This window comes from Puma concolor, chromosome E3, assembly GCF_028749965.1.
Source record: "Puma concolor isolate L17-30 chromosome E3, mPumCon1.1.hap2, whole genome shotgun sequence".
NCBI classification, from domain to species: Eukaryota; Metazoa; Chordata; class Mammalia; order Carnivora; family Felidae; genus Puma; species Puma concolor.
The window spans coordinates 35,280,200-35,307,303 of record NC_141682.1 but is presented as its reverse complement, the minus strand read 5'-3'; the positions used below and the strand labels follow the sequence as shown (position 1 = coordinate 35,307,303).

Genomic DNA, 27,104 nt, shown 5'->3' with positions numbered 1-27,104 from the left:
CCGCTTTTTACCGCTCTGGCAACACGCAGGAGACGTGCACCCCTTCCTGCTGGAAGTGAGGGTCCCCGAGGCAGCAGACTTGGAAGTTCTTAGAGAAAGGCGACTGGTCCCCCAGCGGGAAGGGCATGGCTGCCTACAAAGAACAGCCGTTACAGAAAATGGCACGCGCCGTACCCTGAGACGCTCGAATTTTTCTCTGCACACGGCTCCCGCGTACGGGTCACGTGCGATGGCCATGCCCCTCATTCCGGTCGCATTATGGTTCCCAAGGGACCCATCCTTCTGCGAACTCTGATGGCTGTCAATAGATGGGAACGTCCTCAGGGCTTAGAGCGAGCTGTTTGAAAGGCTGGGTTCCACCCCGTGCCCCAAAATCAGTTTCAGGAGCTCAGACGCCGAACCCTGTAGCTCGGAGGGAACGGAGAGGCAAAAGCGTAGCGTATGTCCACATCACCAGTCTTTCCGACAGGCAGTCACTCGGTAACTGAAGGGAGAACACCGATCCAGCTATCCTACTAGAGCCCACCCACGGCCAAACCTCAAACAAAAGACCAACTCTTTCATGCTCAGAGTCAAACACACGGTGAAAAAGCCTCGCTGGCCGGCCCAGATTCCACTCTCTTAGGGCGAGGAGAGGGCAGGTCCCGGGGGGCGGAGACGCGCACGGGGCCATGGAAACCTGCAGACAAAGTCGTGCCGGGCTGGCTCCGGCATGCTTCTGGTCCTCAGATGTGGGCAACGGTTTCCTCCCGGGAAACCTTCCACTGCTCGAGCTTGACCATGACCTGGAAGAGGCGAAATCCAACCCCCGGATGACCAGGACTATCCACGAGCAACCCCGACAGCAGGGGGAACACAGACCTCCAGGGGGAGCAGAAGTCTCCCCTCGACCTGCACGTCACTCACTGATTTCCAGTTTTTATAGAAAATTTTATTCAACATACAACATTTTCCAGCAAAAAGGCAATATACAGGAAGAGTTGGTATACACTGATGCTACAGAAAGAAAGGAAAATCCTGGGAAAGGATGAAAAATTAAGTGTGATCTGCTGATTCTATTTTACTGCACTCAAAACTAGACACGCAGCCGGCATTAGCTCCAAAATAAGAGGAAACGAGGCTGGGACTGAAATAAAACTACACACAATGAATATCAACATCAGTGAAGAGTCACTTAGATGCACCCAACAAAAAGTCACCTCCTCCCAGCGGTGAATTATACATGTTCACTCATTAAATATACAATTTCATTTCTCTGTTTTTTTTCTTTTTTTTGTTTTTATTTTTCTTTTGTTTTTTTTTTTTCGTTTTTTTGTTTTTTTTTTTTTTACAAAGTCAACAGCGTACTGACCACTAGTGAGCATGCCCTCTTTGCTAAAAGGCTCTCCTTTTCTTGTTCCGTCTGTTCCATTCCGAGGAAACTCCACTGAGAATTCTTTCACCTGCTTGTATGAACTGCTGAGATTGTGGAGTCAGTCTGCCCACAGGCAGCACGCCTGACACCTCAATTGTATCAAACAGCGTTTTCAAGCGAACCAAAGGGGCCCGGACCATCCGCCAGGACCGTGCTCACACTCGGGGGCGTCCACGCTGCACACGGGCTGAAGGACGGTAGCGGCTGACGGACTGAGACGCGTTTACCGAGAGACCCGGGCAGCGGGGGGCGGGGGAGGGGGACCGAGGAAGGGGGACAGTACACGCAGTGAAGGAAAGAGCTCTATTTATTAGGTTGTGAGTTTCTCGGTTTTGCTTTACAGATGCACACAAAAGGTTGGAAAGTAGAACTGAGGGGAAAACGTCAGACGAGCCTCAACGTAAGACCAGCTGCGGGGCTGGCGCCCGCGACCCCAGGAAGGCAGCCGGGCAGGCCTCTGCCGACTGGACACAGCCCAGAGGCCTCGAGCCGGAGCCGCGTGGCCCTCACCTCTTCTCCCCCGTTACGCTGACGGTTGCCTTGCGCTGTGGTTACCATAAAATAACTCTCATTGGCATCCAAGCTTTATAAAAACACCTTCATTTTGCTCAAAAAGGGCAGTCAATAGATACAGAGAAGCCAAACGGAACAGCCTCAACAAAATAAAATTAACATCAGCAGCAAATCCTCTTGCTGAAGACTTCAGATGGTGCACGTGTACCAAAGTTCTAGGCTGTTAAAAAGGGGCACACACCCACGCACGGCCCCTCGCCTCGCACGCACTGGGTGAGGAAGTCAGTTATGGATTTTAATGGCCTTTTCCAGGTAGGTGTAGCGACTCCTCTTTGGGGCTTTGTTGAAGTGGTCAAGCCCTAGCCAAGGCCGAGGGTGAGACATGTTACCTGGCGGAGAGAGAGAGAGACACAGGGCTGAGGGCTGAGGCTAGACGGCGAGGAAGCGGACCGAACCCAGCGCAATGCCCCCCTCCCCCCCCACTTCCCAGCACACGCTGGAGAGCCACCGACACGCCAACCCTGAATGCGTCTTAGAGGAACCCATGGGTCACGCGCTGTGCCTCCCTGCCTCGCAGAAGGAACTGGGACCCAGGGCCGCCCGCGTCTCTGACCACGGGAGGGCTCTTACCAGGCTGGGGCTCAAAGTCTTTCAGGTTCACTTCATACTCATCCTCGTTGATGTACTGATGTCGGCCCATCATCACAATGGCAAATTTGAACTGAAAGACAGAAGGGCCGCTCCTGCGTGAGCCCTGGGGGCCAGCAAACCCCCCCTCCGGCCAAAGTCCGGCCGCCGCGGGAGCCAGGATTTCGGCGTGCAGCCCGGGAGTCCTGCCTACCTTTTCAAACTCCTTTTCCTGGATGTCCAGCAGACTCTGAATCCGCTTCATGACTTCTCTGAAATGCTCGCCCTACGAAGGGTAAAGGACACGTGTGCGCACTCCCCCGCGGCGGGAGCCCCGGCGTGGCGCCGCGGGATCTCATGTCTGGCGGCGGCCCTCAGCCTACCTCCCCGGCCTCACCTGGTGGATCCTCAGCAGAAACGGAATCCCGAACGTCCCGAACACCTCCTTGTGGAAGTGCGCCACGGTGACGAGCATCTCGCTCTCCTTGTCTATGTCCACCTGGTCCAGAGGGATTTCCTGGGACGCAGGGTGGGGGGTGGGGGTGCACACTGAGCCGGGCGGTGCAGTCCACGCGGACACACACTGCGTCTGCCCGCCTCACCGCCCATCAAGGAAGCGGGGTCCCACGCCCGCCCAGCGCTGTGTCTGGGTCTCATCAGAACCAGGGGAGCTCAGAGCTGGAAGGGGTCTCTGCGTCGGCAGGAAACTCTGAGGTTCCAGCGACCAACGTGCGTGTGACTCTGGTCACTGTGGACACTTCAGCTGCTCCACACTCGGCAGGGAGCCAGAGCTTCTGAGCAGACCTGCCTGGGGGCCCACATCGAGAATTCCCATCTGGGGACAATTCCCCTAGGATCCCCTGTGGACAGGCACGTAGAGGCCAGCCCCCGAGGGGAGGGCAGGCGGGGGGGGGGGGGGGGGGAGGGTGGAGCTGCACGTGAAGGGACAGCGTCTCAGCAGAGTGGGCCACCAGGCAAGTGTGACGGGCAGGGAGGGCCGCTCAACGCGCCAACGGATTTCCGGAAGCCGAGCTGTACACACTGCCCACGACTACCGTGAAAAAGCACATTCTGTGTACTTTCTTACAACGCAACGTTAACTTCTCAGCAGCCGGAAGAACAAAATCAACTGCAGGGCTCACTTCTTCCAGCGCGCAGACAAAACTGAAGCAGCATCCACCGCCAGCGGCCGTCCCACCGCCCCACGACCCCGCCCCGCGCCCACGAGGGCCCATTACCTCTATTCGAAACGTTCTACTCGTTGCCGGAGATAAGCATTCTAACAGCTCATCTTCTTGGTGCACACCGATAATCTTGTAGCTTACGATTTCTAGCAGCCTGCACAAAACGGGGGGGGGGGGGGGGGCAAGGAGTGAGCCACACCAATCCACGGGAGAAAAGGGGCTGATGAGTTCTCCTAGAAATTCTTTATTACGAAGCTATCAACATTTGCTTATGGTTTTCCTTGTTAGAGACTGGGAATGTCCAAAGCAGGCGTCCTCAAGGAACACAGCACAAAATACTAGTCAGTGGTCCCCCTGGAGTGTGTGGTTCAAGAAAAGGCCAAGGGGGATGCTCCGGTTGGAGGGGATGCAGCTGCATTTGGGCACGGAGAGGGAGACCAAATCTCCCCAAACCGGGCACATCTTTCCCGCAATGGTTCCAAATGGGGCCAGACTTGTGCTCTTTCTCCCTCTAGCTCGTTAGAGAATAAAGATCTCATTCTTTTATTAACATCACTGAGCAAACATTCCAGGAACCAAGTAGCCCCAAGGGCTGTTATGTCCTGTGAGCGCCTGTCCGGCCCCATGGTAAGAACGGTCAACTCTCTGACATGAACAGTGCTCATCAATCGGGGGCCTCTGACTTCAGCCTGAACACCAGCTACGTGGCTCAGAAGCGCCCTGATTCCTCACGCACAACCAACAGCAGTTTTGGCTGATCCTCTATTTGCATCCTTTCCTTACCGAGTGGCTTTTCCACCTGAATCTTAAGTTCTTCCTACAGCTTAGTAATAATCAGGAGACAGGGAAAGAAGAAAATATGGCTCAGTGGTTAAACATCTGACTTCGGCTCAGATCATGATCTCACGGTTTAGGAGTTCGAGTCCCACATCGGGTGAGCACAAGCCCCATGTGGGCCCCACTTCTTTTCTCTCTCTCTGCCCCTCACTCACTCGTGCTCTCTCTTGCTCTCAAAAGAAAAAGGCGGGGTGGGGGGGGAGGAGGGGGGTCCCATTATGAAGGGTCTATGAACTGCCACAGAAGACGGGCTGAAAGCCGGTGTGCAGCACTGTGCGCGGGTCCCAGAGTCGGGTGCCCTGGTGATGCCCCCGCGGCCCGCCGGCAGCTTCAGGAAATACTTGCCTAAGTTTCCCTGACGCTTTCTCCCCGAGCTCGACAGCCTTTTTACATTCTTCCAGCAGGTCCCGGACACACCCGTGCTTGTCGGGATATAGTGTTATTTCCTAGGAAAGGACCGGAGGAAATCGATGCTTTCAAGAAAACGGAAGAGGTCTGCCACAGCACGTCCATGTTGCTCGAGGAAGGAAAGAATGGCAAGGGACGTTCTGTCGTCTCTAGCTTCCCTCCGCATCACCGATGCCCCACCCCGAGGGCTCCAGATGCGTGAATTCTGCCCACCGGCCCAAACCGGAGATGCCCACCCCACCCCAGAGGTGTTTAGGACCCGAGAGGAGTTTAGGAAACGACGCTGATACAGAAAGGTCGCCCTTCACAGGACAGCTCCTCAGGAAACCCCACGGAAAGCCACCCCCCTCCCCTGCCTGCCGGATCCAGCATGGTGACGTGACAGACAGACAGACAGCCCAGACAAGGCCCAGAGGAAGAGCGGAGTATCTCAGCCTGTCAATTCCACCAGAGGAACACGCGTACAGCACGTGGCCTACATGCGCCTTCGAGACTGGTGGAGCTACAAAGGCGAAAACACCGGGGTCCAAGCAGGGCCAGACTTTCTAGAACCACCACGTGCGGGCGGGCTGGGCCTGCCTTCCGTGCAGAACCAGCCTCAGCAATGGCAGACCCCGGCACCCGCCCCACCTGAGGAGGCCCAGAGGCAGCCGGGGTTCCAGAAAGATACTGCCTGGGGCCAAGCAGCTAGAGCCCCGACTGAAAATGCTCCAGTCATCGTGGCTGGAGGGGACTGAGGGCCTCTGACACCTTCCCTTTGTGGTTTTAGTTTTTGAGGGCTAGACAGAAACATTAAACGCCAATAAAAGTAAAACTTCCTACCGTTAAAAAAAACCTACCTCTTCCCTAAATTGGCTGTTTAACCATATACACTTAAAACTTCGTCTGTTTTCGAAGTCTGTGATTTTCATCTTCAGCTGGTAAGAAAAGAGAGACCGTCAGATGTGCTTCCACGAAACCCAAACCTTCTCTTCATGACCCACTTACATGAATTCGGGCTCATACCTGCTGATAGTAAAGTTTCTTAGGTTGTCTAGGCTTGAAGAACTGTAGGAGATCTCTTAAAGTCCCTTCATAATTATGTCTAAGAGGATTACCTGGTCCGTCCCTATAACTGCACAAGAAAACAGCACATAAACAAATGCCTTGTTGATTATTTGCCTACACCAAATCCCCATGAGTGTGAGTAAAAGCAAACCACTGGCCTTCCACCTACACCTGAACTCGGGCCTGGCACGGGGCCTCCCTTAATACTCCCATTTCCTGAGGCCCACGTCCCTCTGGCTGTCCCACTGGCATGCACAAGTCTGGCTGGGGCAGGCCGGACGCGTGGGAGATGTGCTGACCATGTATCTACAGTGAGTCTGGCTTTGGACGAGGCCGCCAATTAGTCTGACGTCCAGGAGGAGTGTGGTCAGGACGTGCGTGTGGACGACTCTATCGGAAACTAAGTGAGGGCATGTCAGGTGTTAACCTATCAGAGTTAGTTCCACGATGTCTGGACGGACTAGGGACGGCATGCGGGACAGACAGAACAGCGAGCGACCGAGGCTTACCCTTGAGACTTGAAAAACTGGAGCAGCATGGGGTCGGTGTTGAGCCTCTGTGCCACTGTCTTTGCAACCTGGGAGGAGGGAAGGGGCCCACAGACAGAAAGGAAGTCTCCTTCAGGGATGAACTGAGAATTGCGTATAAACCTTACCAATGAAGCCATTTACCTGATGTTTTTACACAAGTATGAAACAAACAGCCTGAACTTAAACGGCCTGAACCTTTGACACCTACCAGGAATAAATGATACCCCCCAGTGTGCCCTCATGGGGGCAGCACACTGGTGAAGTTAGCTGTTACAGGGTCTTTCACCTTTTTTCTTGGTATGTTTATTTGAGTAAACTCTACACCTAATACGGGGCTCGAACTCCTGACCCTGAGACCAAGAACCACTTGTTCTTCCAACTGAGCCAGCCGGGCGCCCCGAGCTCTTAACTTTTAATGGTGAGGTCTACAGGTTTATTTTCCAATGGCATGTTGCAATTGAAGCAAAGATGCTGTTAAGACTATCATCTCTGAAACCAAATTATGCCGGGGTGGGTGCAGGGTCGGATGAGTGCAGCGTGGGGTGGGGTGGATATTAAGGGATGCGGGGCAGGTGTGGGAGGGTGTGGGGGGAACGGGGCGGGGTGGGCCTCGGGAAAGAACAGCCGCTGGCCCGGGGACAAGCCCCTCAATCAAGAACTTCCTCATAGCAGGGCTGAGGCCCTCCCTCCAGAACCAAATCCAATAGCCTTCAACAAGTGCTGTTTTAAAAACAACTTGGTCTTTCTGCTGTAGAATACGAAGGGAAAAGAGCATTTATCAAATACCTGAAAATAATTCATTCGATTTGATAATGTAACCACAAATCCAGGATCATTAGGGATTGTTTTATCACAGAAAATGACATCAACACGGTGGTAGAGGTCTCTGAAATATTCTTTTGCAGTGGGTAATTCACTGTTATCATTTTCAGGGTCATCCCTAGTGGGAGGAAAAAAACAGTTTGCAGACTAAATCAAAGTCCAGGCCAGGGATATTGGTTAAAAGGAAAAAAAAAAAAAAAAAAAAAAAAGGGGGCATCATCTCCCAAACCACAGTGACACAGACAGAAATTGGTGTTGACATAAATTCTGACTCGCATTTTAGGGTGCCACAGTCTGTCCCGGGCACCCCGGTCAGCAGCCAGGATGGCACAGGAGGGGTGCCCTGAGCCGGCTCAGTGCTAGTGCTGACTGCCTTCTGCCCCTCGTCTCAATACAGCAATACAGAAGTAACAGTGGACTCGGGGTCAAGCGCCTCGGGGCAGAGCCTCCTCTCTGACCAGAAGTGGACGGGACGGGCGACCACTCTCGGGCTCCAGCAGCAGGGCTGGGGAGTCGCTAAGTCTAGGTTATTTACTGCCTGGCCCTCCAAACAGAAGTCTTCAAGAGCAGGGGAAAAGGCTACTTTCAGACCAGGGGCCACGACAGCAGCCCAGCAGCCCCAAGGGTTTTAATGCACACCGATTGGAACGCATTATCCACGCAGGTGCACACGGGGGAACCTCACGCTTTAAGGGAAGGAAAACCATCGTGCAGTTCCGTAAAGACGTCTGCCATCCCGTTAAGAGTTACCCTGCTCTACGCCGTTTCTTCGGAAATAAAGCATTCATTAAATGAGGAAGAGGCTCACTGCCCATCATCCCCAAACCAAGAGAAGGTCGGCCTCTATCCACAATCTCAGATACAAATTTAACTTGGGGTCTAGATGCAATTTTATCTCCTGGTTCTAGGGCTTATGGAAAAACCTCAACGCCCATACGAAGTGATAAAAGTCCTTCAAAAAGTACATACTTCTGGAACACTATAATGTCACCATCCATTAGTTCATCGAGGGCTTTATCAAGAGACACGTCATAGTCCTGAATTCTCTCTGTTAAATTCGGTTTAACTTCCTACAGGAAAAGAGAGGAACGGTTACAATTCAACATCTGCTTATGTGTAATATGGCCAGACACTGCCTGCACTTTCTGCATATTCAGTACTCTCAGCCCTACATTTTTCATAAGCGAAACGCCAAGTAAATACTAATATCCATAAAAATGTAATAATCACTGGGCCTAAATGAGGGAAAGTCATTTTCCTTCCACACCACCCGAGGCCCCCAACACTGAGCTGCACACTTCACAGAACAGTGAACTCAGGGCCAGCAAAACGAACAAAGACAGCCCTCCCCCAACCACCCAAGATACACGGATTATGGAAAAACACGCCGTCCAAACCTCATAGAGGATAAGGCTAGTGTCCTGGGTAAATCCCGCTCTGTCGCACATAACCGGGAGCAAATCACCTGGGTTCAAGAAAACAAAGAATCCGAGGCTGTAACATGCCAGCACGTTAACAAAACCAGCTCCGAGGTCGGCACAACAAGGACTTACGGATTTTACAGGATATTGGTGTGTAGATGTGCCCACAGTAATTCAAGCTCCGCGTTTTGGGGTCATACATCTTCAAAAATAGCATGACATCATCTATAAGATTAACAAACAGGTTTTGTTAGGATCTTAACACTCGGGACAATGTTTTAAAAATGTTAACAGTAAGCCTAGTGGCATCCCAAAGGAAGGCTTATAGAGCCTAAAAGCAATTGTTTCAGGGGAGGGTTAGCCCTGATCCCAGGTCAACAGCATCATTCCAAACAGGCCCCCGGGAAACACTAATCTGAGGCAGTGAGGCTGGGAGCCAGGGCAGTGAACTCATCAGGAATCTCACACTTCCAGAACAGGTATAACTAGCTGGTTGAGCGTTGCCATGGAAATATGCTAATATAGTGTCTTCGCCACCAGAAGGGACAGCCTGGTCTGTAGCAAGAGCCACCCAGCATCTTACAGGCACCTGCTGTGTAAACCTACGGCCAAACTGTCCATCCACACACTCTCTGCGGCCGCTTCAGGGCGGCGCAGGCCGCACGGGTCGCAAAGCCCCAACTATTAAGGACCGGCCCTTGGCGGAGAGTCTACAAGCCCAGCGCTGTCACAGCCCCTGTCAGGCACGTGGCAAACCATGGGCCCAGACAAAAGTGGAACAGGAGGACTCAACGCGGCCGGTGCCTTCCAGCCACCGGCAGAGATGGGGCCCACCCAGCTTTGCCAAGAAACACGAACACAGGAGGGGGCCGAGGGCCGGTTTCTTTGCCAGGGAAGAACGCCGGACCCTGGGTGTCTAGACGGTGGTCCAGGGAGCCGGCTCTGCGCTCCGAGGACACTTACGATCTTTGTCAAACTTGGGTAACGTGGCTCCGCTGGCGGCCAACTCCGGATCAACGGTTTCCAGGAATATCGTCCAAGGGTTTTCATTGTCACTGAGCTCAATCATCTATTTCCAAAAGAGAGGCTGGTTTTAGACTGTGTCAGCGGCTGTGTGAGGGTGAAGAACACGCCCACCACCCACAAAGTGGGCCAGAAGCAGATAAGGCACGCTGGCGCGCAGGCCAGGCCTCCACAGACCCCCATCAGGACAGGCGGCACCCGCGACACTCACCGTCTTGTTGCCGTCTGCCTCGTTATCCAACATCGCTGGCCGTTTGGTTCCATTGCTCCTTGCCTGCATGGGCCATAATCGGATTTGATCTTGTGGAAACCCCTGGGGGGGGGGGGGGAAGGGGGGGAGAAAAGCAAAGCAAAGCAATTAAAAGCAGCTCACATTTTAATTCCATACAGGGGCGTCCGGGTGGCTCAGTCGGTAAGTGCCCGACTCCTGATTTCAGCTCAGGTCATGACCTCATGGTTCCTGAGTTCGAGCCCCACATCGGGCTCTGTGCTGATGGTGTGGAGCCTGCTTGGGATTCTCTCTCTGCCCCTCCTCACCTGCTCATGTGTGCACTCTCTCTCAAAATAATAAAAACTTAACAAAAAAATTCGATATGAATGTGATGATTCTAGGATTATATTACAGTTACAGCTCTCCCTGCTGATGTGGTCCAAGACTCACCCTTCAGGGCTCCTAGTATTCCAGGGCCTGGGTGCCCGATCTGATCCCGTGCAGTTAAATAAGCAAGGGAGGAGAACGTGGGAGAAGAAAATAACCACCCCCAGAACGGGTGGCACTCACCATGGTCTGAGAGAGGTTCTGGACAAATTCAGCCAGTGAGGAGTTTTTCAACACTTTGAACACAGTATATTTCACTTTTTCTTCATCGTACATATCATTGCCTTGGTGGCCACAAAACTGGTCCTCTGCAACTATCTGAAAAGCCACAAGCAAACACAACACTTTCCACACGATACATAAATGCCACGCGACCACCCCAGCCAAAACAAAGTTCTTACAGCAGTATGCTAAGAACAGCTAGTCTTTTGCTCCGAAGAACCTTCTTCCAAAGACCCAAGGAGAAAAACATCAAAGTGACCGGAGGAAATCAGGTGTTTCATCAGAATCGAGACACCTCCATTTCCACACAGCCGCTGCCCACTGACCGCGAGCACCAGTGGGAAACCCGCTTGTGTGGCAGTCTCTGGACAGCATACCGCCAGGATGCGTGAGCTGGCGGCTTTTTCCCGGCAATCAACTTGCTAAAAGGAACGCCCGTTTCCTGGTATCGCAACCAAACCACAAACCAACACCACCCGGAAATTCACCTCTCCGTCCAGCCCTCTTTTCTGTCCCCACCACTGGCCAAGCTTCTCCATGGCCTGGAGGGCCACCTCCCACTGGGAGCTCGCCCACCTGAGGCCTTTCCCCTCTGACCCCTCGGTGCTTCTCATCCACCCCCTGGCCCAGTGTCTGGGGGTCTGAGTACGTCTAACATCAGCCCTCAGCCTGCGCTGGAACGTATGCCCCATAGGGCCAGGGAAACTGAGCACACGTGCCCAGGCAGCAGTCCCCCCAACGAGGCCACAGCGCTCCGGAAGCGAGGCCTAGCGCGGGTCCCGCCCGGGGGGTGGGGGTGCTGACCTGCACTTGCATGTAGAGATGGGCTTCCTGCCGTTCCTTCCGCTTCTGAGCCTCGATCCTCTTCTCCTCCTGCAGTCGTTCCACCAACTGCTGAGGGATATCGTGGTCGGTGACAGCTTGTAAAACCTCACCTGCACGACAAATGTGCCCGCGTTTACCTCTGCGCGGGTTCTAGGATGCCCTCCTGAGAACGCCCCCATTCAGCGTCGCCATAAATGGAGATCTGATTCGGGGGAAATGACTTGGTACCGTGAGCCCGCATCAAAACCCACACGGCCCCGTCCAGCTTGCTTGCGGAGGTCGGGAGCGAGGCCGCACAGGCAGAGCGCGGAACGTGCTGGGGCAAATGGCACAGCTCAGGGTACAGCTGTCAAGCTTCCCAGGTAACAAGCCGGCTACTCACTCAGCTTTGATTCCCTGATGTAAACCAACATGTACGCGTTCGTGCAGTGCCGCACCGACAGGTCGTCGTCGTGACCCCCGTAATTGTGCTCGATGGCCTCCTCTTTCGTACACCTGGACACCACGTCGTCGTCGAACTTACACCACTGGCAACAAGACGCAGCAGAGAGAAAGCGCTTTGAGAAGCACACAACCGGAGAGGCAGCGTTTACCTACAAGTGACGCAGGGAGGTGCCCGGCCAGGCGCCGCCTCGGGCCGCCCTCTCGGGGAAGAGGCCAGCCAGCACCCGTATTCTGGGGCCACTGTGAGTTTGTCCCTTGGCAATTCTGTCACATGCTCAAATGGCCCACTTCGAATCAGATTCAATCTCCCGACAGTACAACTCTTTGCAGATCTGAGAAAATCATACCGAGTACACCTGACTTCGTCGGTAAAACTGGAGATTTTACGGTGTGGTTACGAAATTCAGTGGGACATTTGATAGGATACGTTATCGCAGCAAGAGAGGGCCTGGCTCAAGAAAGGTCAGCAGAGTTGTACAGAGTACTTCTCTTCTGATCTCTTCATTGTGGGTCGAGGTGTTCTAAATGGCACTAAGTCTTGCAGGGAAAGGTTCGTCGTGGTCTGGGCTGTGTGAGCACCCCCTGCCCAAGTCTCCTCACATGAGGGAGGTGGGCTCGGCCTCCGCTCTGTTCTGCACTGGCGCTACGATCCTGGACACAGACCCTGAGGACACCCTCACCCCTGGGGAACACTAGGAGACGCGACGGAGCATCACGCAGCACAGACAAGCAGGCGCGCAGAACGTGTGATTCATCCAGCCTCCCCTGCCCAAGGATTGATTTCTTTCTTTCTTTCTGTCTTTTTTAAATTTACATCCAAATTAGTCAGCATAGAGTGGAACAATGATTTCAGGAGTAGATTCCTGAGTGCCCCTTACCCATTTAGCCCATTCCCCCCCCACAACCCCTCCAGTATCCCTTAGTTTGTTCTCCATTTTTTAGAGTCTCTTCTGTCTCCCTCCCTGTTTTGGTATTATTTTTGTTTCCCTTCCCTTATGTTCATCTGTTTTGTCTCTTAAAGTCCTCATATGAGTGAAGTCATATGATACTTGTCTTTCTCGGACTAATTTCACTTAGCAAAATACGCTCCAGTTCCATCCACATAGTTGCAAATGGCAAGAATTCATTCTTTTTGATTGCCAAGTAATACTCCATTGTATAGATATTACCACATCTTCTTTACCCATTCATCTGTCAATGGACATTTGGGCTCTTCCCCTATTTTGGGTATTGTTGAAAGTGCTGCTATAAACATGGGGGTGCATGTGCCCCTTCGAAACAGCATCCCTGTATCCCTTAGATAAATGCCTAGTAGTGCAATTGCTGGATAGTAGGGTAGTTCTGTTTTTAATTTTTTGAGGAACCTCCACACTGTTTTCCAGAGTGGCTGCACCAGCTTGCATTCCCACCTGCCCAAGGATTTAAGTGGAGAGCAAGTGCCTCCCATTAGGTATGCAATGATAACGGTCCAATGTTCAAGGCTACTTCAGTGCATACGTCAAGTGCAAGCACTCATTCACTATCACCTTTAAGGTATCAGCCATTCATGCATGGGAACACAGATAAATCAGAGCCCAGGGTGGAATCCTGCACTATTCAGGCCATCGGGTTGGGAGAGGAAAAGGCGAAGCTGAGCGCTGGGTAAGTGCCCCACACACCATGACATCTGACTCCGCCCCCTGCCCGGCACTTACTTTGCCATCCCCTTTGGGGTTTAGATAAACCACGTAATGTCCACCATGATTATCTCCACTGTGAACCAGGACTGCGTGAAGAATATAATTTGCAGGGTCCTTAGGATCTGTTTTTTGCAAAAATTCATCGAGTGGTAACTGTTCTGGGAATTCAAACCTATTAAAAAAACATTTTTAAAGAAATCCAGGTTTCACTGACATGTAAAATATTTCATGTGGAGACTATATTGCTAGACGTTCTAATTTACTGACTCGTCTTTATTTGGAAAGAGAAGTATCACTCTGACTTGGGAGGCCCTCCGAAGGACTTCTGTGGCGGCTCCTATTCATTAGGACAATTATTCACACATCAGTACGAAATGTGAAGCTAGGTATGAGAAAAGAGGTGCACAACGCATGGAGACACCAACAGATTTCTAAGTTGAGGATGTCACACAACAGCCAGTCTCAGGACAAACACACACCAGGACTTGTCTAGGATGTGGATGGCTGCAAATGTATTAATGAATGATTCCAACTGTCCTGGACCAAGACCACTGAGGACACGCTGCAGGTTTGAGAAACCTGGAGGGATCGAATCTGACAGGGGACACACGTGAGAAAGGATCCCGTACACCCTGGGATTTCGGGAGACATCTGAACTTGATTTGTTTGTAAATTACTGGATCCATAAGCATTTTAATAACAGGGTCACGATTAATTACTAGGAGGGCCTTGAGAGACAGGAAGAAAGGCAGGCAGCTTGGCGAAGACGCGGAGGAGAGCGGCGCATGGAGTCTCCAGGGGCAGCCGGCTCGGCGCCCCGGGTGCTGCCCTCAGCAATTCTGGCTGTGCTGCCACATGTTCTGAATTCCTAAAAGATGCCAGAAATCTGGGCTTTTATGTGAAATCTCAAGGTTTTGATCTGTTTTGTTTTAACGTTGGCAACTAATTCCAAAAGCAGAAACAAAAGCAAGGTGAGGACCCAACGACACCCACCAGCAGGTGGGGCTTAGTCTGCGCGCTGCCGACGTGTGAGGTTTGGTGGGGACGGTTTCTTTACTACACACTCCACGATCGTGGACAACGAGGAGCCGGCAAAGACCCAGCTGGTGGCAAATAATCGGACTGGGTCCACTCTCACTCCAGTTCCATGCGGGGACTGACCAACCACCCTATCCTGAGCTCAAACTAACCAGGACAAAAATAATGTATTCTAAACCAGGTAAGGGTGTGTGTACTATCATTCCTTTTTATCTGGAATTTTGAAAACACTGGCAGTAAAGCACACAAGTCCATCTACATCCTCTTCTTGAAAATTCCAACACGTTCTAGAAGTTGATACGGAGAGTACAAAATAATACGGGAACATCAAATCCCACTCCTGAGCAAACAGCTAAGCTACATCGGGTCAAACAGAAAGCACCCCCCCCCCCAACCTCCCCAGGACGACCATCCGCCACAGCACAGAGAGGGGCAGGGTTCCGGTAGAGGGAGTTATGGGAGGAGCAGCCTCTGAAACTCTTAAAGGAAATTATCCCTTTAAAATTATACTTCTTGGGAAACTGAGGCACAAGGGAACTCCCAAGTACATCCAAGATGAACTGACATTATAAAAAGACAAACAAAGCATGGAGACCGACCCCCCGAAGTCAGGTGATGATTCAATCTTAACTTTAACACCCCACAATAAATTACCTATCATTGATCTTGATATTTTGGTCCGTCTGAGGGTCATACATAAATCTCATCAGCTGCAGATGTAACACTGGTGGCAAAGTTAGGAACTTCACACCTTTCTCTGCTTCCTGAACATTGGAAAAGAAACCAAGTTTAGTTGGGCCCTACTTTGTCCCTGGAACAAGGGCAACAACAGCGGCTGGCAAGACGGGGGTGGGGGGTGGGGGTGGTTTACGGGATCCAAGGCGGGGTGCTTTGAAAATGTTCAGGCCCATAAGCAGAGAACAAACGGGTGGTTTTCGGTGGGCAGGGGCTGGAGGATGTGACAAAATAGGTGAGGGGGATCAAGAGGCACTAACTTCCGGTTATAAAATAAACAGGTCACAGATTCAAGGTACAACGTAGTGACAATGAGAACACTATGTGGGGACAGAGAGCCACTAGGCCTGTCGTGGTGAGCATTTCATAATGCTCAACACCAAATCTTACATGGCACACCTAAAGTAGTGCATGTCAACTACATTTCAAGTAAAAAATAAAAATAGCTTAGGTCATGATCTTGTGGTTCATGACTTCAAGCCCCACATCATCTCCTCTGATGTCAGCACAGAGCCCACTTCAGACCCTCTATCCACCCCCCCACTCCGCCTCCGCCCCATCCCCCCCACCATCCCCACTCACGAGTTCTCAAAAATAAATATTTAAGGGGCACCTGGGTGGCTCAGTCGGTTAAGTGTCCGACTTTGGCTCAGGTCATGATCTCCCGGTTCACGGGTTCGAACCCCGCGTTGGGTTCTGTGCTGACAGCTCAGAGCCTGGAGCCTGCTTCGGATTCTGTGTCTCCCCCTCTCTCTGCCCCTCCCCTGCTCATGCTCTGTCTCTCAATAATAAATAAACATTAAAAAAATTTTTTAAATAAAATAAGATGTTCTACTTAGACCTTCACCACGTCTGCTACCAAAACTGAGACCATGCAGCAGCAGCTCATGTGCGAGGTTTATTTTGGGTTATGTTCTCTCTGAGGCCCAACCACAGGCAATAGCCAGGTGAATGGGGGCTTAATCATGCTGCCATGTTATACGCTCATTAAACATGATGGAAAATACATTGAAAAGCACAGCAAGTCATTAAATGGAGAGGCAGAAGCCTAGGATTACAATTCTGTAAGGTTCGAGGTGTCCACAGACACCTGGACAGAACAGGCAGAGGCACAGACAATCATGTGCCGGGAGGTCTAGACTAGATCAGCTTCCCTCACCCTGGACTTTCGGGACCTTCGCGTCGGAGCGCACCCTCAGTGCTCAGTCCAACCCACTTCTGAAGACTGTCCTCAGTACCAGCAACTCAGTCTCTGTGCTGCGGGACTCGCCCGCTCCTGAACGAGGCCCCCCCGCTGCAGGCCCGACTCTGGTCTGCTCACTAAAATAAGCCTCTGTGGCAAACTCAGCCACCAGCAGGCCACCGGGGGTCCTGTCACAGCTCCACTTTCAATTCAGACCTTGCTTCTGGGCTATGTCCACCCAGAGGAACGGGGCTGTGACAAGCCACAGTGTTCTCTGATGCTGAATCAGTGTGCTTACGAGGGCAAGTCTTCTCTGGAAAGAAAAATGAAAACCTGGGAACCTCCTGCCACACAAAGGAATGGCGTGGTTTTTCTACACCTTGAAAGAATCAAAGAATTGTTCCTCCAACATGGTCCATTGTGACTGTGATTCTAAAATACTATGTACTGCTCACCCAGCCCCCCAAACCCACTGTGGACAAGGCAATTCTCGTGAGCTGACTGCAGTGCTCCCTGAGCACGTCTAGCTGCGTGTCTGCAACGTGACTTTCTGATCCACAGTGCAGCATCCCTGAGTGGCCTGACCAAGCAGAAGAGCAGATCCGAGGCCCACTGAAACAGGGGGCACATCAGCACCATGAATTATAAATTGGCAAGCCTGGCAAGCAGGACGGTCTGAGAAATTGGCAACTGGCTGAGCCGATGTGTCCGGGTTAGGAGTCTGCAACACAGACCCTGGATGGCTGCGTCTGCGAGGGCGCTGCTGGCCCCACCGATCGTGCCCCAGGCCGTGTCTCTCCACCTGACCAGTCACCGGTCCACAAGGCTCACTGCTCTGCCAGAAGCTTCGGGTCCCTGCGGGCCTTGTGGAAGATAAGCAGGGACAGCCCGTGTTCACAGAACCAGGACAGAAGACACACTCCTTATCCTCTAAGTCACGACCCTTTCAAAAACTAACTGCACCCCACACATGCACCCCAAAGTGGAGTCCGAGCGACGGAGTCCGAGCGACAAAGTCCACCGCAGCCGGAGAAGCGGAGGAAAAGCTCTGCATGGGCAGCACTGAGGCCAGGAGCAGGGGGGACGGACACAGTGAGAAAACGCCGTGTGCTGGGTGACAGGCCTACCTGAGAAACGAGCTGCAACCCCCCCCCAGCCCCCACCCCCGCCGTGTGATCACAGCTCCCAAGATGTAATGGCTGCACTCAGAATTCAAATCCTTTGAGCTCTGGGTCTGAGCAGCTTATGAAAAGCTCCAAGTGACTGTTTGGTCCACAACTGAAGCAGCGCATCGTTCCCGCGTTACCTGCAAGCCGTGCTCCCCGGCGTCGTATTTATTGTCGCCGTCTAGTTGTTCCACGGCCACGTAATCCACAAATGATTCAAATACTTGAGAGAGAGAGAGAGAGAGAGAGAGAGAGAGAGAGAGAGAGAGAGTCAGCCAATGGTCTCACTAAAGGCCTTCATGACGGCACGGCTGCCCCATGCACTCAAGCTTGCCAGGGAGGATGCCAGTGGTGGCCTCCAGCCCCTGCCCCGGACGGCCACCAAGCCCCCGCTGCTCCATGAAAACCCAGACCCCTGAGAACACTGACACGGTTCCTTGAGGGTGTTTGAAGCTGTAACATGGAATCAAGTGTTTTAATAGCTTTACCAAAATCAAGTACCATTAAAGTACAAAATCTAACCCACACATAGAGCTGTAAGAAAGACCGTGTAGATAGAGCAGGAACGTGGGGTCAAGGTGAAAGGGTGCAAACTTCCAGCCGTCAGAGAAGGACTAAGGACCTAACGCAGAACACGGTGACAAGGGCTCAACATCCTGTTGTCTAACTGAAGTTTGCCAAGAGTGCAGCACCTAAATATTCTCTCATGCACGTGCGCACGCGATGAAGAAGGGACGTGTCAAGGTGGTCACTGGGACAGAGCACTCCTTTCACAGTATATCCGCAACAATCACAACGTACACTTTGAATATCCTAACATTTTGTCAATTTAACCAAAATAAAGCTGGGGGTGGGAGGTGTAGAATTTGCTCAGGGAGAACCAGTGGACCAGAAGCAAGAATCTAAAAACAAACCCACACAAATATGAGCAACTGGCCACTAACAAAGGTGCAGAGCAACGCGGAAAATGTGACGGGATCACCTGAGCCCCACAGGGGGAGGGTCGGTCTTGACATCCTACCACATGCAAAACACCACTGTGTGGAGATTGTAGACAAACAGAAAAGATAAAACAGTAACAGATCAGAGACGACCTTATGACTTCAGGACAGATGTTCTTAGGACACAAAAAGCAAAGAAAAAATCCGGTGATTTCACTAAAATTCTGCAATTCCATTAAACACGTGGCAAACTTACAAGAGTGAAAATAGGTGAGCCCCACAGAGGGAGCAGCTCAGCAACACAGCCGGGCCAGTGCCCAGAGCACTGAGAATGGCTCCTGCCCAGCTCCCTGTCCCTGTCACGGCTCCCGCGGGAAGGAGAGGCACCAGGCACACTCTCCTGCACTGGACAAGGACCCCGGGACTGTCCATCCAAAAGAGGTTTCAGGCCCAGGAAAACAGGCGGTACGGGACCATGATGGGTGAGAGCAGTTCAACCGTCCCAGCTCACCGTGTGGGAGAGAAACCCCAACAGGGCCCACAGCAGCTGCCATCTGCAGCGCAGAGTGCCCAAGAAGAAAGCGGCAGCTCTCCCAGAGCCCCCAGGGAGGGCTGACCGGCAAGCAGGGTGAAGACTTATCCGGGGGCAGGGAAAGAACCACCCAGAGGCCGGGGGTACAGCCCCCAGAGGACACGCGAGCCTGGGAACAGTCTGTGCTCCCTCCAGCCACGGTGAAAAGCCTCCTTGTACACGGAGCTCTGGGCACGGCCTCAGGTGGGGGCCCATGTAGCGCTAACCACAAACTGCTGTGCTCCCACCGGAAAGGGCGTAAAAACAAGCCTCCAAAGAATCACATGGTGTCCAAGCAACTCCAACAGGTCCCAGAACAAAGGTGAAGAACATCCACACCCGAACAAGGTAAAAATCACAACGGCAGGCATCCACTAAGAGGACCAGACATGCAAGGAAGCTGGAAAACAGCCCCTGATGAAGAGCAAAGTGAATCAACAGAAACCAACCCAGAAATCACAGGTGACAAAACTGGCAATCGAGGACATCAACTATTATTAACTCCATCCCAGATGTTCAAGAAGACATCCAAATTGCCAGTAAGCAGCCGGAAAGGTGACCATCTCGCTGACCTTTGGGGAAATGCATACAGACAGCGAGAGTGCCACACACTCACCAAAATGTCCAGACTGCTGACCGGTGGTCCTGCTGTGGATGCGGAGCGATGGCCACTGTCACACATGGCTGGGGAACAGAGATCAACAGACTGCTCTGGGAGCCTCGCTGGCCTCACCCACCGAATGTATATGCGTACCCTTGGAGCCTACAATTCCGCTCACCGTGAACGCAGAAGGATGTGTGCCGGAGACGGGCACAGCAACGGGAAAGGAACCTTATGTCCGAGCACCACACACTGAAAACGCAAACATCTACCAAGGAAAGAGTGGTTCCCAAAAACCTGCGGCATCCTCCTCACATGGAGTAGCGTAAAGCAACGAAAACCATCAAGTTACCACCGCTCCTCGCGATATGCACGATGCACAGAAGTGGCGCTGGGCAAAAGGAGAGAAGCAGGGCTGTGTAGCCTGTATGATCCCATCTCTATAAATACTTAAAACAGGCAAAAATAACGGGGTGGGGGGGTTGTTAAAGGGCCAAAGAGCGGTTCTCCTTTGAGACGAGGAGGTCGTGGCCGGGAAGAACCAACGTGTAGGCGGCAGGCGTCGTGATGTGTGACCCGTGTGGGGCCGCGAGCCTGCGTTCACTTGGGAAGCTGTTCGCTCATCACTTGGGCAGGGGTCTCTGTCTGCACTAGATTTCAATGAAAATCACCGGGGTCAATGAAGCATGAAACCAAAACAGAAATGAGCGGAAGGCCAAGGTTATGTACACGGAACTTACTGTTTTTCTTTCCTTTTATACTTAGCTGGATATCATAATAATCTTCTCTCCTATCGGATCGATAGTCTACTTCTTTACACTGGATATAGGACTACAAATAAGGAAAATAAGAGGGCTTAAGTGTTAATTGTCGCTATCGTAGCGTTCTTAAATCATCTTAAAATCATTCTCTAAAGCTGGTAGCCACATACCACCATTTTGCCTCTGAACAATTTAGGTATGGTGCCTTCCACACACGTGCCCTTCATCTTGTTTTCCACATTATCAAGCAGCTGGAAGAGAAAGTTTGGGCTTTAAGAAAATGTGATGCTTCATTAACAGACAGTAATTCGAAACTTGACTAGGAAATTTCAATGGTCAAAGAAGTTCTAGACTATGAATATTATGACCTCCAGCATGCAATTATGAAAACATACAAAATCTTCGTCCTCGGTTGGGTATTTACAAAAATATCTACATGCAACAGTTGAGATTAACCTCTATACAGCCTTTGGAATGAATTAGTAATCTGTAGTGCCTTTAGAAGCATTTTTTATATTCATTTTACCTCTGTGGAAAAGCATGTAAATTGAGCACTAAACTTAACTCGTATTGGTCCACACCAAGAGATAAATGAGGTTGAGCCTGTCAACAGGATTGACTGGTTTGTCCATGGATATTTAATGAACTGGATTCAATCCAGCTAGTGCTGCAAAACAGAAAACACACCTTGCCCAGCCAATCACCTTGAATAGCCGTTTCATGTTGTGTATGTGTGTGACTTTGTGTGTGTCTGTGCGTCTTTGGTCACGACTGGAAGGACGGGAATTTGCTAGTGACTAAAGATGGTTTGGGGGAGAATCACCCGCACAGAGAGCTGCCTCTGTTAGAACTTCTGTGCAAAAGACGAGTCTGGGCGCTACGGAGTAACAGGAGTCCCTAGTCTACGGCGAAACAGGGCGGCCAGGACAGCTACGTCAGCCAATCTGTGGTTTCTCTGACTGGTAACTGGGGCAGATGTACCAACGGCAGATTTAAACCACACTACCTACCGCTACCGAAATTCAAGTTTCCCCTCACGCTGCCCTCTCCAAGAACAATTTTGTTCTCATTCTCTCTGGCTCGTAAACTAGACAGACGCTGCCTTTCCTTCCTGGCCTGGCTCTGTCCTGAACAGAGATGGGCGCACCTGAGTTGCACGGGCGCGAGGCAGGTCTGAGGTTTTACTTGCTACCACGTCCGACAGTGCTTTACAGCAGTCAATGTTAAGTAGTGTGCGGTTATGGCGGAGAACTTACCACTCGACACAGCTCCTGAACGTCGTGCTGCATGAAGCTATCTAAAGTTTCCCACCTTGGAAAGAGAAAAGGAATGTTTGTATTTATTTACAGTTCCAGACTTCAAGTAAGAGTAAACTAAGCAACTCAGACTTGAAAAGCGAGCTGTAGGACAGGCCACTATTCGTCAATCCATCTTCTGAGGGAATTATCTTTAGGGGTCCCCAATTTAAAGACCACTGAATTCTATCAGGGCACCAACATCTTCACAGCTCTGTCCTGTTCTGAACGTCCTGCGGTGCATAAGAGGACGTCGTTAAGTGGTGAATTATTTCTCAGGCCAAATTCCAAACCACAGCCTTTTATTACGGAAAGGACAAACCAAATCCAGTGATCGAAACACCCAGGCGCACTGAAATGCCTACACTGCGCTCTGGATTCTCCTACTACGCGCTCACCCATCCTTGCAGAAGGAAGGAGAAGGCGAAGAAGGCGATACAATACATACCCGAAGGACTTCGTTAGCTTTTTTGTTCCTACAGGCTTATCGCTGTGCTGTAATTCGTAGAACACTCTTTGTAATGCTAAGGGGACGCTTTTGGATGAATCATCACCCTCTGTTGGCATCATGTACACAGCCTAAAATAATTGATTAAGAAATAAAAATGGAATTTTATGTGAAAGTATCATTTCCAATATCACAACAGCTAAGGTAGTTGGTAGGGCTTCTAACTATCCCTCCAAAATAGCTCAGGAAACTTTTTTAAAGATCCTCAAAGTCTGTAGAGGCAACATAAAAACCATGAGAAAGCAAAAAAGAATTTAAAAATTTACCTACAACTCGCCATCCAAAGAGAACCACTTGTATTTCATACCTCTTGGAACACTTTTTAGCTTCACATCGCTTGTGAACAAAAGGTGTCACGAAACCTAAGTGCCACTGGGATGATCCACACCCCCACCCCCACCCCCGGTCCCGGTCCCGACTATACCATTCTGTCGTGGTCACTACAGTGCCAACGTAACCGGAAAAGCCAGCAGAGCAGACCAGCCAGTGCCTGCCCCCACCCCCAACCCGGAGTCCGTGTGGCCTGCACCCTCGCATGGGCTTCCGAAAGGACTGATGACCAGCTAGCCTGTACCAGACTCAGGGGGTGTCTGCGGTCTTTACTATTAGCGCTCTCAGGAAAATGACCTTTACCTGTATGTGAAATTAGACTTCACAGCTGGTGGCTTTGCAATTCAATTTTAACATAAAAAACTTTTCAGATGTTGCTGCTAATGCCTTTCATATTAAAAAAAAAATTTTTTTTTTTTTTAGTATCTCTAGCTCAACAAAATTAGGTTAGCCAGCAAACTTTTGATCATCCAAGTTAGTTTCACGAGTGTCCAAACACGGAGGAATAAAGATATGCACAAGCATCCCAGAGGGGCCCCCGTCCGGAGACAGCACTGTGGTGGTACCGGGAGAGACACAGCAAAGTCCGCCAACAGGACTTTGCTTGTCCCTTAAAACTTGAGAAGAGGGTGGGCGGGAGGTTGAGGGAGAGAAATACCATCCATTTACCTTTCGTAGTTGATTTGTGAAAAATAAAGTCTGCAGCAGGCTGTTCATGTAACAAGTCGCTCCCTGATTCTTTAAACCGACATAGCCCGTGTGCTTCTTTGAATCCCACCTACAAGACCAGTTCGAGGTTGAGGGAAAACCGCACAGGACACCGCCTCGCTTCCGCAAGTGCGTGTGGAGCGTGTGGCCACCACACTGCTGTGCACCACCGCCGGTCTCCCGCCATCCTGACGTGGGAGCGACTGCCACGCACTCCTCACCGCCAGGCCCCTGCCTGGGCACCAGGGCCCAGAGTGCTGGGCACAATCACGGGCTCAGTTCACCCAGGTGCACAAACCGGGCGCTGGAGAAGCAGCTTAATGCCGCCGACAGCAACGCTGTCCTCATCTACCGAGATCACCGCTCGCACGTACTGGCTGGATTCTATCAGACTGGCTCCCAGTGTGGCTCTCCTGCATTCGTATTAAGTCACGTGTGGAGTCAGCAAGAAATGCCAACGGCTGAAACCCCTCTTTTCTGCAGACTCATACACACGAGCGAAGCCAGGCATGTGTACCAGGGCAAGCTGAGCTCAGACTTCTGAACTAGCTCTCTCTCTTTAACCTGCTAGGCTGGTGGTCTTCTCTGAGCAGAAGGGGTAGGTCTTCTCAGAGCTGGCGGTCCCCACTGCACGCCCCTCCCCCAGCCCATAGTGACAGGAAGCTCGAGGGAATACCAGTCAAACCACCCCCGGGCCCATCCCCATCTGCATATAACATGAAGACAAGAACGAACACTTTTGCCACTGAGCTGTGGCCAACACTAGACCAGGTGTCAGGGTCAACAGTAAGTGCTGATTCCAGGGCTTAGTCCGTGACCTTTCTGACACACTTGGGTATACCACACGGCCCTGGTTACAGTATGTGCGTATCTGTGGATCATTTTAAAAATTGGCAAGAAAATGCAAGAATCCTAAATTATAAATGGTTATTTTAAAATCTATAATCACAAAGATTTAGGTGATAATGCCTGAATAGGTTGTGGTAAGTAACACTAAGCCAAGAAATCAGTTTTGATTGGTAAGGGTGAAAAACCCAGTCCACTTTTTTAGTCAAGAAAAGTAGATCACAAACATAGGGAAAAGGTTTTTAAAATGGCGGGGGGGGGGGGGGGGAACAAACGCAAAAGACTGAGTTTTCTTGTTTTTTGCCTCCACCCCTGCTACAACTCAAGCCCTGAAAAGGCTGCTCAAGAAAAGGTGGATCCCTCCTGTACTTGCCCTGGCCACGTCAGCCAGGACCTGGGCTAAGTAACAGCTCCTCCCTGGCTGCCCCACAGTCCCTGCCGGATTCCACCCAGGCCAACCACACCCTCCTGCCAGAGCAGGGCCCCATGAAGACACACAGGTAGCGGGGAAAGACGGGTGCCTGCCACTCCACTTCTTCCCAGACTGTGCTTTCCAGCCTACCCCGTCCCCAGCCCTGAAAAGTCAGCAGGTCCCCATGGCCCAGCGTACCCACCTCAACTCCCACCCCTTCCAGATGCGCCACCCAACCCCACACTTCGCTGCCGGTGCCTTCACTCCTGATGTTCTCCCTGCCCCAACCCCTTAACCTCCTTAACATGTAGCCCAACCCCATGCTTTCTGCAAGGCCAAGCACGGCTTTGTGCACACAGACCTCCCACCCCTGGGATTCGATCTCATCTCCTCCTCCGAGCTCGGCTACACCTCCCTCACCCTCCCGCCCGCCACCCCTCCACCATCATACCTGCCACTTCCAGAACTGGTAGGAACTGCCCCCTCCCCGCCACAACGGCCCCACCAGTCTGTGTATTCCTTGGGGACAGAAACCCATGGCTAACTGGCCGACCAGAATTACACTCCTAGTGCACAGCAGTGTCTGGCATACAGAAAATGCTCAATACATGTGTCAAGTGAAGGGGTCAATGTGAAGCTGGGTAAGGTGTGTGTGCCTAGGGGCAAGCACAGGGAGGGTGCTTATCGGTTAAATATAAGCACTGTTAATATGCTAATGTTTCTTTCACTACAGCACAAAAGGTATTTCTTAAGAGCGCCCAATTAAAGAAAAACTTACGCAACTCCATGGGGAGCATCCGCCTGTACAAAGACTTCAAAAGTAACTTTGTCATCATCTATAAATCCTTTCTCAGGATCAGTCACTTCCTATAAAAAATAAAAATATCCAACTTGCATAAGAACACACGGACACGTGCTACATTCCAAAGAGACAATTACCCTCACACCCTCTGCATGTTAGAGGAAAAGACTGCTTTTTCAAACACCCAAATCGTGCTTCTGGTTTTGCAGTGTTTTGACTGGTTTTAAATAGTGTCCTCTGAACAAAACCAGCAAAAGCATGGTTCCTCTTGGAGGCATCTGGGAAGTCCCGGGGAGCCCCTCGCCAGGGCACAGGCTGGAAGGAACGCGCACCTGCTCACAGGAGCAGGGCCTGGAGAGCCCAGCAGGATGCCCCCTTAAAAACCTGCCCTGGTTTCCACTTCTGCAAAAAGCAGCCAAGGGACACCTGGCTGACTCCGTCGGTTAAGCGTCCGACTTCAGCTCAGGTCACGATCTCAAGGTTTGTGAGTTCGAGCCCCACAGAGGGCTCTGTGCTGACAGTTTGGAGCTCGGAGCCTGCTTCGGATTTTGCGTCTCCTTCGCTCTTTCTCCCCGTCCCTTGCTCGCGCACTCGCACACTCTTTCTCTCTCTCAAACTAAGTGGGGAACTGATGAGGGTACATGAAATCAGGCCTAGCTCAGGGAAGCGCCCCCTTTTAAAGGAGATTCGGCCTGTTGGGAAAGCTAGGAACTACCTTACAGACGTCCGACAAAGAGCTGAGACTCAAGCCCTGTCTGCTGGCTGCTTCAAAACCTCAGCTTGCAAACTGGAGAGATCACATTTTCACAGACACCTGTTCACCTGATAGAGCAAACATTCTCACTGCGAACAGAAGGATCTGCAGAATGAAGAAGGAACGCTGCTCAGGTCAGTCAGTGTAATGGCACGGTTACTTACGCTCCAGGCCATGAAATTGGAGAAGCCCCAGTCATTCTCTTTGTGGAAGAACAAGTGGCTGATGCGTCGACTGAAGGACTTCTCGTCGTCTCTGTAATTTATTATCTTCAGCACAGCTTGTGCATGGCAAGACCACGACCTGGTCAAAGAGAACCTAAGCCTCAGGTGACCCACTTAACTGACGTTTACACATTGTTTCAAAACAGAGCATGTGAAAATTCCCACATTTTTTCCCGTCCTTCTGTTTGGGGAGGTGGAGTGGGGGGACACATTTACCTTTAATGAAGAAAGAAGCTAAAAGGGGTAGGGGCGCCTGGGTGGCGCAGTCGGTTAAGCGTCCGACTTCAGCCAGGTCACGATCTCACGGTCCGTGAGTTCGAGCCCCGCGTCAGGCTCTGGGCTGATGGCTCAGAGCCTGGAGCCTGTTTCCAATTCTGTGTCTCCCTCTCTCTCTGCCCCTCCCCCGTTCATGCTCTGTCTCTCTCTGTCCCCAAAATAAATAAACGTTGAAAAAAAAAAAAAATTTAAAAGGGGTCGAGGAAACCCCCCCCCCCCCAGTGTGGACTGTACTGATTTGACCCATGGGTTGTTTTTGTTTTGTTCTGTTTTTTTAAGTAGGCATTGAGCTCAACGCAGAGCTCAATACAGAGCCCAACGCAGGGCTTGAACTCATGACCCTGAGATCAAGACCTGAG

At 51.4% G+C, this 27,104-nt stretch overlaps 1 protein-coding gene across 3 annotated transcripts in view; it reads right to left on the bottom strand.

The window, feature by feature from the left end:
* Positions 1 to 909: 909 nt before the first annotated feature.
* Positions 910 to 27,104, bottom strand: part of USP7 (ubiquitin specific peptidase 7) — a 65,675-nt gene continuing 39,480 nt past the window's right edge. For all 3 annotated transcript variants that reach the window (XM_086691317.1, XM_086691316.1, XM_086691318.1), the window contains exons 4-31: positions 26,410 to 26,548; positions 25,468 to 25,556; positions 23,393 to 23,501; positions 22,334 to 22,464; positions 21,847 to 21,901; positions 20,761 to 20,841; positions 20,570 to 20,660; positions 17,857 to 17,939; positions 15,287 to 15,396; positions 13,610 to 13,766; positions 11,854 to 11,998; positions 11,451 to 11,581; positions 10,608 to 10,742; positions 10,038 to 10,139; positions 9,767 to 9,872; positions 8,936 to 9,028; positions 8,780 to 8,847; positions 8,352 to 8,452; positions 7,347 to 7,500; positions 6,540 to 6,607; positions 5,989 to 6,097; positions 5,823 to 5,900; positions 4,921 to 5,021; positions 3,793 to 3,892; positions 2,952 to 3,071; positions 2,769 to 2,840; positions 2,558 to 2,648; positions 910 to 2,316 (exon numbers count right to left, since the gene is read on the bottom strand). In XM_086691317.1, the coding sequence (XP_086547443.1) occupies positions 2,210 to 2,316; positions 2,558 to 2,648; positions 2,769 to 2,840; positions 2,952 to 3,071; positions 3,793 to 3,892; positions 4,921 to 5,021; positions 5,823 to 5,900; positions 5,989 to 6,097; positions 6,540 to 6,607; positions 7,347 to 7,500; positions 8,352 to 8,452; positions 8,780 to 8,847; positions 8,936 to 9,028; positions 9,767 to 9,872; positions 10,038 to 10,139; positions 10,608 to 10,742; positions 11,451 to 11,581; positions 11,854 to 11,998; positions 13,610 to 13,766; positions 15,287 to 15,396; positions 17,857 to 17,939; positions 20,570 to 20,660; positions 20,761 to 20,841; positions 21,847 to 21,901; positions 22,334 to 22,464; positions 23,393 to 23,501; positions 25,468 to 25,556; positions 26,410 to 26,548 (2,926 nt within the window). In that variant the 3' untranslated portion in view covers positions 910 to 2,209. The remainder of the gene's footprint in view (positions 2,317 to 2,557; positions 2,649 to 2,768; positions 2,841 to 2,951; positions 3,072 to 3,792; positions 3,893 to 4,920; positions 5,022 to 5,822; positions 5,901 to 5,988; positions 6,098 to 6,539; positions 6,608 to 7,346; positions 7,501 to 8,351; positions 8,453 to 8,779; positions 8,848 to 8,935; positions 9,029 to 9,766; positions 9,873 to 10,037; positions 10,140 to 10,607; positions 10,743 to 11,450; positions 11,582 to 11,853; positions 11,999 to 13,609; positions 13,767 to 15,286; positions 15,397 to 17,856; positions 17,940 to 20,569; positions 20,661 to 20,760; positions 20,842 to 21,846; positions 21,902 to 22,333; positions 22,465 to 23,392; positions 23,502 to 25,467; positions 25,557 to 26,409; positions 26,549 to 27,104) is intronic.